Source organism: Lagenorhynchus albirostris, chromosome 11 (genome assembly GCF_949774975.1).
Source record: "Lagenorhynchus albirostris chromosome 11, mLagAlb1.1, whole genome shotgun sequence".
In the NCBI taxonomy this organism is placed as follows: Eukaryota; Metazoa; Chordata; class Mammalia; order Artiodactyla; family Delphinidae; genus Lagenorhynchus; species Lagenorhynchus albirostris.
Genome location: NC_083105.1, coordinates 28,393,845 through 28,405,993, shown reverse-complemented (window position 1 = coordinate 28,405,993; position 12,149 = coordinate 28,393,845). Strand labels below are relative to the sequence as shown.

The following is a 12,149-nucleotide window of genomic DNA, read 5'->3' as shown; positions in this document are numbered from 1 at the left end:
TTTAACCATTAGAAAGGATCCCAGGGAATCCCCTGGTGGTCCAGTGGTTAAGACTCGGCGCTTTCATTGTGGGGGCCCGGGTTCAATCCCTGGTCAAGGGAACTAAGATCCCACAAGTCAGATGGCCAAAAAAAAAAGGATCCCAGCAGACTTAAAGGACAGGGCAATGAGGAAAATGCAAGAATCTGGGAGTTAGAAGAGAGCGGACATCTATTATTTCAATATTTCATAAGAGTGTCATCTCTAACTCTATAACCATAACTACTGTCTCAAGGGATAACTGTTCTGACAACACTGGCCACCCAAACCTTTTTTCAGTTAGGTTATTCTTATTCTTACATCACAATTATTCTTATATCACAAACTTAAGCACTACAGGAACACACTAACTAATTTATAAAGCTACAAAGAACTCCAAGCAGGGCCTGAACTACACAGGGGCTTTAAGATGCAAGACTTCTGAAAGGGTTAAAGGAATTTTGCCTATAAGTCTCTTGAGGCCTTTTGTTTCCTATATACTATTGCAAAATAAATTAGCAAGAAGCTCTGCTGGCTGAGTGCGTACTTCATAGAGCTATGCAATTTTATACAACCTAGCACCAAGCTATTCAATGAAGACATCTTCACATAGAAAAAGGGACTTGAGTTTAAACCAAAAAGAACCCGAGGTCACTGAGTCACTTATGACTGACTAGAAGAAATCAATTACATTATTAGTGATTCAAGCAAACGTTGCATCAGGTTACATCACAAGAAGAAACTCAAACCCAAACTGATAACTTATAAAAAGACTGCTTTTCTTTGCAGTAAAGGAAGTACTCAAACCACTCTAGATTAAGAAGATTGGGAACCCCTGAGTTCTGTTTGAAAATCTCTTGCAAAAACATGCCAAATACATATGGCTGGAAGGACTGCAAACCCTGGGAAAAGTCAACTTATTTTATATAGCAAAGAGTTGTGAGGATTAAAGATGATAATGGATGCAAATGTGCATTGTATGGGGCTGCATTTCTATACACTATACACATTTGGTAATGTCACTCCCTGTCCCAATTTAAAGTGTCTTCAATACAGATAAAAGATCTGAAGAATTCCCACCCCCCCACACCCCTTTGCTCTGAAAACCACAGTGTTAAGGGAAAGTCTATAAAATAAATATGCAAGGCCTGGGTTATCTGTATTCTCACCCTTAAAAGTGGGAGGAAGGGATAAGCAGTTCACTTTCCATTATTTCAAAAACACAAGTATATTTCTCTCAGTTATTGGCTAAAGCAGACTTTCAAGAAACTCCAAACACAATCAGGTGACACCATCAAAGTTTCAAGAAACCAAGAAATCCACCTTCATCTGCTTCCATGATATAGAGTATCTATCCACCTTCTAAGAATCCAGCCATTCCTTGCTAGTGTTTTCCCATGTTTGACGTTAACAACAGACATGTTTTTATCTCCAGTTTTACGTAAGAAGTGAATGAGCTCAGAGAGGCTAAGCGACTTGTCCAACGTCACAAGCTGGGAGCTGGTACAGGCATGAGTTCCTACTCACTCTTCCAAGTCCAAGACTAGTATTTTTTATACTAAATCCCAACTGCCTCCTAAAGAAAGAAGCCTAGTTTTAAGACCTTTCTATGCTTCCTGGGAATGGAGAGTAAAATAATTTCTAGGCTTAAAATGACCAATGATGGTCAATTAGCAATGAGAAGTTAAAACATGCATGTTCTAACAATGTGAAAACAAGGTAAATCAATCGTACACCACAATATACCAATAGTTAACAGCTTGGATTCTGGGGTCAGAAAGGCCTGAGTTCAAATTATGAATTAACCATTTACTAACTGTTTAGCTTTGGTGCAAGTTAAACTCCCTAAACCTCAGTTTTCTATCCATAAAATAAACATTAAAAAATACTGACCTACCCACCTGCCAACCTCACCCAGTTGTTGGAAGGTCAAATAAAAATGTACATTGGTAACCTGAAGGCTCACAAGTGCAATTTACAGGAAATACAACTCCATTTAGTCTACTGACGTGAGGGGACAAAACTGCCATAAGTCAAGACTGGAAAATGCATTCAATCCTGCTTATAGCGTAACCGCCATATATTATCACTTTGGGTTTATGCCCATATATAGAATCGTCTCAAATGAAGTCCAATTGGTTAGTCATCTTTCCTTCCTAAACATTTAGGGATTGCTCAGAAGAAGAGGGAAAAGATACAGGGGATTTCTGGCTAAGCTATAATTGCTAAAACTAATCTAATCACTGACGTACAACTTCATTAAGTTAGTTCCTTTTACAGCCATGCAAATAAATGAAATGTTACAAGAACCCTAACATTTAAAAAGAAAATTTCTAAAAACATAAAATATGAGTTTCAACACATAGCAATACATAATATATAGGAGGATATGGATTTTGAATTGGTATTAGCCCTTAATATTGGGTATCTGTTGGCTGTAAAAGATGTCTCAATTTTACAACTAAGGATTCAAGCAGATAGGCGAAAATTAGACAAGACCACCCTCTTTGGATTGCTACAACAGCTTCTTTTAAGACTTATCACTTAAAGAACATAATAATCACAACTTATTCTTGAGAGGAAAAAACACTCATCTACTTTAGTGATAATCTAGAGAAATAGTCTCTAAACATTTTTGTTCATGCACCCGTCAATAAAATGTTTAGTACATCCCCAATATATATAGATACATTTGTTTAAAAAATGTACCATGTGCTTTTGCATACACACATGAAAACACACACAACGATATTTTAAAAGAATGATATAAAATAACTTTGGAGATGACCTATCTAGACAATTAAGTATACCCACGAGTAAACATGTCTTCTGTCAATGTACAGTTTGAAATAATTAGTGTCTCAAGTAATATTCTCCAAATACAGGAATGCAGTTAACTCCACTGCTTTTCCCAGCCTTGTGGTCCCTTCTCTTGTGATGTTAGGTGTCTGGCCTACACTCAATTATCCTTCTATCACCAGGAATGTAGTCACAAATGGTCTTCACAACTTAAAGGTACCGGAAAGATAATCATCGAACGGTTTATGGTTTATAACAGCTTAAAAAAATCTTTTCCCTTTATAAAACACTGAGAAAAAGGCATTAAACACTTATTTGAATTTCTTTAAAAATGCCTGTAGGAGTATGCTTTATTTATGCTTCCCACCCACTCCTCCCCCAAGCCCAGTTTCCACTTAGTATGTGCCATAAACCTCACTACCAGTTTGACCTGCTTGTTCACAAACAAACTGAATGTAGACTTTGTCCCAGATTCATGAATTACAGAATCCCTACAGTAGTATTTCCCAAACTCTCTGCCAAAGACCATGCTGCACAAACCTCTCTTGATAAACACCTAAGACCATAGCAAATGCCTTTTTATTACCAAACCTTTAAATTCCTCCATGTCAGCTAAGTTTCCCACTATTCATTTCCCCCATCCTTTCCCTTTTTATCCAACCCTAGACTCAAATCAGTTCTTCCCTCAGTATTATTACTTTATTACAGAATTCCCAAAAGATCACTGCATCTTCAACACTAAAATGACAAATTATCATGCAAAGGCTCATATAAAAGTCAGAAGTTGAACTCCAAAACATTCCTTGTAAGATTATTCAACTATGAGACGACAAAGCATTAAAAAAAAAAAAAAATGCAGAATACTACAACTGGAAGCCTTACCATTTTTCTATTCCTGTTTGACACACTGAAAAATGCCAAAAGGAACTGGTAAACCAAGTTAAAATGGCAGTCAAAAAAACTGTCATATACTCCACAAATTGTCATTGAGGAAATGGTGTCAATCCTCACTATTAATACAATTTAAGGCTTACTTGTTTAAGAGCATCTCAAAAATACCAAACTTAACATCTTGCTTAATGATCTTCCTTCACCTCCTGCTATTCTCAGAAGAAAATATAAAGATCTATAGAAATAACCAGAAATAACTCAACATATGAATTCCTCTGGCCCACTTGTATTAATGTAAATTACTTAAGGACTCAGTGAAGCAGCTTGGTTTGGGTTTGGTTAGTAGTACAAACTATTTCACTACAAAAGATTTTTTCATACTGTTATGTTCCAAACATGAAAAATAAACCATTGTTATATTTTGGCAGCAGCCATATATAAAAGTTCGACTGCAGAGACTGAGAGAAGAGACTCAACTATTTGCAGTCTGTATACCTTAAGATAAGTACGAAAGCTACCGTTTCAGACAATCCAAAATACACTTTTTGAAATCTCTTGTGTATATATAAAACTTTGGACAAAATCTCCCTATATAGCTTATCAATAGCATCTTATCACATTGTCTGAAATAAAGTTGCAAAGTGGAGAGGATATATCTTTAAACTTCAATATACAAGACTGTTTCAGTTGTCTCATATCTCTTCTGCAAAGAGGAAGGAGAGTATCAGGTATGTTAAAAAATCACCTAAGAAAATGTCTAATAGTAGATGTATTTGTTCCTAAGATTAAAGGGAGTCTGAAAACCTTTAGTCATTAAACACTACAACAGTCAGGAATACTGCTTCCTCTTAACTTGAAGGCCAATTCCGTAATCTATAACACCTATATACAAAACAAAATTATTTGCTATTTGAGTTATAGTGACTTCAGGAAACCATTTGTGCAATAGTACCAGAAAGCAATTTTCTGGTCGCCTTTCCAGTCTATTATCACAGAAATATTGGAAATTAAGGGTAAGGACACGTGATTCTCATTCCAGACTGCATGGAAACAGCCACATTACGCTGCAAGAACTAGGATAACTCTTGCCACACAATTCACTTTAAGCCCTGCTTCATTCAGTGTCATAGACCAAGACAGTACTTAACATCTGGAGAAAAGGAAGTAATTTTAAAACTACCTGTTAAAACTCAGAATAATTATTTCTAAACTTTATTGCCAATAACTATGAATCCCTGGTGCCAGTGGCAACTAATGATATTGAAAGCAGTCACCCTTTCTTAAAAGGATCTCTTAAGAAACTATCTTTTAACTCAGGCAGTGTAAAAAGCCCTTTAAATTCTACCACTATTAAAGTTTTTTTTAAAAAGTACACAACACACTGGTGCGTACGTAAATAAATGTCTACGTGTGCAGGCCTGGCACACACCTGCCTGTGCATACAACAGACACTCAAATGCTTTTATCAAAATATCTCCGCAAAACGTTCCCAGAAGCAATGAAAAAGATGTATCAAACAGCTACTATCCTGGAGACAATTGTTTGGGGAATGTTAAGGTTAAAGTCACAGGAAACAGCTGGATGCTAGGTCTGAGATGTTTGCAAGTCTTGGAACTCTAACAGCTCCTTACATGCCAGACATCACCTGAATTCTAAAATAAAATGTTTTCATTAAGTTCTCTTCCCACCAAATTTCTTTAAAGTACCAAAAAGTCCGATGTCAAAAATCTTGAAGAATGACTCCCCATCGGAAAAAAAAAGTTTTAGGTACTAAAATATTGACCTATTCCTAAACTGCCTGGAAGTCATCCTTTGCCTCGGGTCCCAGTGTGCAAAGCTTTATCAGTTATCTAGCTTCGAAGGAGTTACCAGATGAAATGCAGTTGGTAAACAGTAGCAGTTAGCACCTGTGTAGAAACCATACTATCAGTTGTTTTATTGTAAATTTAAGTTTGAAAAACTGGAGGAGGTGGGGGGGGGAATTCCAAAAAACAGACTGAAAAATAAAACCATTTATGTAAGTGGCAAGGGTAGTCCATGTGTTGTGGTTATAATTCAAACTCTCAAGGACCGCCTGCCAATAAAGTACACAAACATCCTTTGTATTCTAAACACCTGCTTGTTTAGCTGTGTATTCCTGTGGCTACAAAATCAGAATTTAATCTTACAGGGAGAAATCAATTTCCAAATTTATTTGGAACTACTGATTTCAAGTAACCTAGATTGCATATTTCCAGTGTGAACATGTTTACATGAATACCCCCCAAAAGTCACTATATGTTAATACGTTACTTGTGTAGAGAAAAACAAAATTTTCCATTTTTAATTTTCACTGAAAAACCATGTTGTCCTCCTACAGCCAAAGAATTAAAAACAAGCTTTATCATATGGGGTAGTGGAGTAACCTACACTCCAGCATTCAACGTTCATTTGTTTCATTTAGGTTCTTAGTACTTATCTGAAATAAGTCTGAAAATGAGGAATCAAAAACTCAGCATTTCAATTTCAGAATAAAAATTCAAACATACCTTTTGTTGAATTCCAGCTTAAGTGATTTTTATGTAAATCTTGCAGCTGACGAAAGGCAAAAAGCAACCAATCTCTGTGCAGTGATTATAGCCTGGTGGTTAAGGCTACGGGTCACCTGCCCCAGGGTTTTCTAATTGAACAAGGAATCCATGGGGCAAAATAACTGTTTTTCAAAGGTGGGCCAGAATAGAACATTTATATCTTCACTTCAACAGGGAAGCAGTGAAATGTAATCCTTTGAGTATCATTCTTTTTGGTTGATGTTACCTTTGTCTCTTATCCTCATTTCATTAGCCTGGGAATGTGTCCATGTTTTCACTTTAGAACTTTTGAAAAATCATGTTACCCCTGTGTTTATCTTCCAACACCTAAATATGTATACACAGATCATCTTCACTCCTTATCAAATGTTTTTCAGCATGACCAGTGTGCAACTGACATTCACATGGCTTACAGAAACTAAGTCTTCTGAGAAATATATTTCTTTTAGCTGAACCTCTGTAATCATGACAAGAGATTAATTAAAATGCCAAGATAAGAAACAATTTATTATAGAGAGAAGAAAAATTTCTCATCCAAAATATAGAAATCTGTACAACTTTGCCACAATCAATATACATGAACTGTACAAATTTACACCAGTTCATAATTTACCAAATAAAAGATGACTAACAAAGTTCACAAAATAGATGGTGGTTTGTGGAAAAGACTTTTTACCCAATTAAGTACAAGGAAAGTTACAAACCAGACCTCCACTTTCTAAAAATAAGAAGTTTACTCAGTCTTAGAAAACTACAAGCTAGCAAATGTACAGAGAGCTGGCTGGTGCTAACACCACAGTTGAGACAGTGTCTTTTTAAGGGTCTTTTTTAAAGCCTGTTGCCAAGGCAGATTCTGGTCACTTGCTACTTTCAAGGCCAAAAACATAATACAAGGTCTGACCATTTCCCCAGGTCATGCTTACTAGTTTGTCTTATGTACATTTATACATATTTAAGTGCTAGGTAAAAATCTTGTCATAAAATTTCCAGTACTACCATGTTTAAAATGTTGAGCTTTCCTATTGAGCTGCCAGAAAGGATAACAACTTTAAGTGTCATAGTGCAAATTTTCTCTGCAAGTTCTACTGCAGAGAAAGGTTCTTTGAAACACAGATTTGCGTTAAAGGGACTGATGTAAAAATTTAGGTATCATGTCTGGGAGAAACTAAAACCACCCTAGGACTTCACTCCCTAGCAAATAAGGTGATCATTTACTTGGACTCACAGGCTATTAAATCATTGAAAGGTACTGTCCAAACTATGGCACTGTCACTTAAAAATTTTTTTTACCACTCTATCTTGTGCCAGATCTTCACAGCTGTGACATGGTTTAAATTCCATAATCCATCCCCAAGAGGAGCCCACCCAAAGCAAAAATCAAATTTATCCATCCATTATAAGATGATGCATCCATAGACTATATCTTAACCTGATACAGTCATCATATTGTAGTTTTTGGAAGGGCTTGTTCTGCCCAAGAGAAGTTCCTCCTTACAGCTGATTCTGCTGTCTACCATTTGCACGTTGGTGCTGTTTTGGGTGCTACCTCCTGCTGGTGAGGCTTCGTACAGCACACAGATGGAGCCATCCTCTCCAATTCTGTAGGACACTTCGTAAGGATCAACCCAGAGTGTAAGTTCACTTGGGAGAAGCCTGAACAGCTCCTGACTGCTCAGTCCAATCCGCTGTGCTGCCTGTCCAATCAGAGGATCCATTTTATGGTTGATGCGAATACAGCGGTAACCTGATCCCTTGCAGGGCTTTTCTGGGAACCAGTGATGTTTATAATGTTCTATAGAAGAAAAGAACAGAGAAAACAATGCTTAGACACCGTTACTGCTGGTTCCCGCCGTAGTTTCCTTCTTCCGCTGGCTCCTTGGAGTGAAAATGCGAACTATCAACTTTTTTAAATGCCCAGCATCGCGTTCGCGGCTGTGCGTGTCCGGGGATGGGAAACGCGGGCCGGGTTTTAGAAATAGCAGTAGTACGGGACAAAACAATCTCCGGGAACCAACCGGTTGGGCCGCCAAAACGGGAATCAGGCGCGCAGCCTCCGCCAGCCGGGAGCCTGTTTACTTTCCCCACCCCACCCCAGACGCACACAATGGGGTTTACAGCTTTGGAGGAGAGAAGCGCCACCAGACTGTTAACCCCGAAGGGAAGTAAAACCACCAACCCTAAACCACGCTCTGGGCAGGGCTGTAATTGTACCGGTGACAAATCCGATGATTAATGGGAAGGGGTAGGAGGAGGGGGGAGACGGCACGTCCGTCCCGGGCTGGCTTCGGGGCAGCGGCGCGCTTTCCCACCCCGGGGCCGGGCCGCCGAGCCCGCAACGGTTGGACGGGATTGGGGAAAGGGGGCGTCGAACCAACCCCAGCCCCGCGGCTCCTTTGTCCCCCAAACCCGCGGACCGTCCGAAGACCACAGCTCCAGACTCGGTCGGCTTTAGTTTCTTTGTTGTGCGTCTATTTTCTTCTCCCCTCGGTTTGCCAGCCGTGGGGGTAGGAGGGAGCGCCCTCGGCCCAGCCCCCAAACCCTCTTCAGGACCCGCCGTTAGCGACCGCCCAGCGCGCCAGCCACCGTCCCGCGGCCGGACCCGAGCGCGGCGCCACCGAGACTCCCGCGGCCCCGACGGCTCGGCCCGGGGATGTGCGGCGGCGTTCCCCGGCGCCCATCGCCCTCCCGCCGTGGTCTGCTCACCTGCCAGCAGCTCCTGCAGGCTCTGGCTGAAGGTCTGCAGCTGTCGCTCGCTCGTGAGCCCCTTGGTGCGGAGGAACTTGGAGATGAAGGACACGGCGGCGGCGATCTCGCCTATCATGGTGGCGGCCCGGGTGTAGAAGGGATGCATGGGGGCGGCGGGCGGGGGCGGCCCGGGGCGGCCGGGGCTCGGCGGCGCGACCCCGACGGCGGAGCGGCCACCCCGGGCTCCCTCACAGGTCAGAGGGCTGAGAGAGAGAGAGGGCGTGAGGCGCGAACGGCTACTTTTTTTCTCCTTTCTTTATAGTAAAAAAGTTATTTTTGAGGTAGGAGGCGGCAGGAGAGAGGAAAAGATGAGCGACGGCGGCCTCGTCACATCGCTCGGACCTCCCCAGCCGCCTCCGCCTCCAGCTCCGCAGCCTCCGAAGGCTCAAACAATTGCATTTCCAGCTTAGACCGGCAAAGAGAAGCAGAGGCCGTGCATCACTTTTTATAGCGCCGCGGAAAGGAAGTGGCGTGGCGGGAGCGTGACGGCCGACTCCAGCCATTCCGGAGATCGCACCATTGTGACGCAAGCAGATTCGGAGCCGGAGGGGGCGGGAAAAAGGGGCCAGGGGGCGGGCCCATAGACCGGGAAGAGAGGGAGGAGCTGACGTAATCCGCTTGTAAACAAATAAACCCCCGAGTGGCAGCCGGAGAAGGGGGAGCAGTGGCGGGGGACGGAGGAAACAGGGTGCGCGTGTGAAAGCCCCGCCCCCAGCCCTCGCCCCTCCTTCTCGCTTCAGCAAGTCTAGGCGCCGCGCCAGCGCGTCTTCTGAAGGAGTGCGCTGCCCAGGCTCGCCTGCAAGGAGGCTTAATGCTGTGCAGATAAAAGCCGCCCGGCTCAGGCTGTCTACACCCGCGCCGGCGGCACGGATCGGCCTGCACGGCACCGGCCACTAGCTGTACACGGTGTTTACATCCCGTCCCCATGCCGAGTCTGTGTGGCTGGTTCCAAAGGCCGGAAGAGCGTACGGGGCAGCGGGATGCGGGTACAAGTGTTGAGGATACAGGGAGTGCGGAGAAAAGGAGGGAGAACCGGCTCTCGCGGGGCATCCTGCAGCCTTCGGAGCCGAGTTCCCCTCGCAAACGTGCAGCCGACGCCACAGAGCCGTTTATGCTCCACCCTTAGGGAGGATTGGGGGATGTCTTTGTCAAAGTTTAATTGCAAAATAAATAAATAAAAGGTTAGTAAGCCTTTTGTGGTTGCTGTTTCAGTAACTTCAGGAGTCAGAGTGGAGACCTTACTGAATCCAGGTTAAAACTGGTAAGAAAGCCTGTTACTGAAGAGAAGTATGGCAACCGTAATAAGTTTAGTCTGTAAAAAGAAAAAAATCTATGTAATGCATTTTACACCGTTTACGCGCAAAACCGAAGGTTGTTTCCTTTTTTTCTAATCCAAGTAACTATCTGAGCCTTAGCGTTCTGCTGTTCTTTATAAAAACAAAAAAAGGTAAAATGTGAAGGTTGTGAAAGTATTAGGCACAGACATTTAAGTTTACTTGAAGTCCTACTTGCAAAACTAGGGAAAAAAAGAATACGAAGGCGCAAGCCTGCTAAAAGGATTAGGCCTGCGAGAGGGTTAACCCGAACTCCATTAAGGAGGAGGAAAAAAAAAAGATGGTGAGCTGGGTGGGCAGATGGAGAAAGCAAACAAGAGGCAGAAGCTGAACTCTGCCAGATGGAAATAAATATCCTGAGCTTACTTGGTCATCAATATTGCAAAACACAGTACTGAGCCAAAGGGTATAGAAATGAAGGAAAAGTAGAATTTACTATAAAGCAGTAGGAGAAAAAATTTTGTTGTTTAAATGAAATACGTAAAACGGGGCTTGAAAGAATAACTTCTAGATTATTTTTTCATTCATACATAGTAATTAGGTAGTTACATGTGAAATAAATACTTTAAAGGATAATAAAAATAAATTCTTTAAAAGCATTGACTTGTGAAATTATTTTCTTTGATTAAATGCATCAATGCATCAAAAATAATGGGAAATAGGTACATTTGTTTCCTTCTAGGACTTTTCAGATATAACTGTGCTTAAAAATAAACGTCATGCTAATTACTTCACTAGGGATCTGAAACCTTTCACTACTCAAAAAGGAGATAGGGAAACAAGTAAATCTTTAAAATTACCATAGCCCTAGAACAAGATTTTCTGATATCCCTCTAAACGCCACCCACCCTTAATCATCTGCTCTGTTCATTTTCCTTGCATCATCAGTCATTTGAGCATTACATTAGAAATCAGGTGAAAGTTTTTCTCCTTCAAGCCTAGTCTCCAACTTGGACTCCCACTAATTCTGAGCTTAAATTGACTCATCTACAAAATAGAAATAATGAAGATAACAAAATGCTTGGATCTGAACTCAGACCTGTCTCCCAGCTCATGTTTTCTCCACTACTTTTTTTTCTTTCATTGAAATATATTTGATATATATCATGTTAGTTTCAGGTGTACTATGTAATGACTTAACATTTGCATACATTATGAAATGTCCACTACTTTTTTTTTTTTTTTGCAGTATGCGGGCCTCTCACTGTTGTTGCCTCTCCCGTTGCGGAGCACAGGCTCCGGACGCGCAGGCTCAGTGGCCATGGCTCACGGGCCTAGCCGCTCCGCGGCATATGGGATCTTCCCGGACCGGGGCACGAACCCGTGTCCCCTGTATCGGCAGGCGGACTCGCAACCACTGCGCCACCAGGGAAGCCCTGAAATGTCCACTAGTTTTAACTGCCTTCCCAGGCAGCAGCTGGACCCTTTCTGAATGCTTCTGAAATTCAGCTGAATAGAGTTAACAGAAAGTTTAACTCACATATTCTTGAAGGGTTTTTCCTCCCACTGTTTTTTATTGTATGTGTGTGTTTACCATTTTAAATCTTTCCTTTAACAGACAAGTGGATTTAAGACATTCCTCTTTTACCCCGAGAGGATCTAGGGAGTACTCAAGGAGAAAAAAAAAAAAAAGGGAATACATATTGGTCCTAAATGTAAGCTTTAGATAGTGTACAATGTTAATTGCTAATGGTTTTCAAATCCAGACATATATGTTTAGTAATGTTGTTCCAGAAGTTTAGTAAGGCTCTTCCCATCCAAGAAACAAGGAGGTGTTTCTTGACAGCTTTTG

The 12,149-nt window shown here is 41.5% G+C and overlaps 1 protein-coding gene across 1 annotated transcript; it reads right to left on the bottom strand.

Annotated features, from left to right (window-relative positions):
- Positions 1–6,758: 6,758 nt before the first annotated feature.
- On the bottom strand, positions 6,759–9,453 carry BTG1 (BTG anti-proliferation factor 1). The gene is made up of 2 exons (XM_060165017.1): positions 8,982–9,453; positions 6,759–8,070 (listed from the first exon to the last, which is right to left on the bottom strand). The coding sequence occupies exons 1-2, from the start codon at positions 9,127–9,129 to the stop codon at positions 7,703–7,705; spliced, it is 516 nt and encodes a 171-aa protein (XP_060021000.1). The 5' UTR covers positions 9,130–9,453; the 3' UTR covers positions 6,759–7,702.
- Between the last annotated feature and the right edge of the window lie 2,696 nt (positions 9,454–12,149).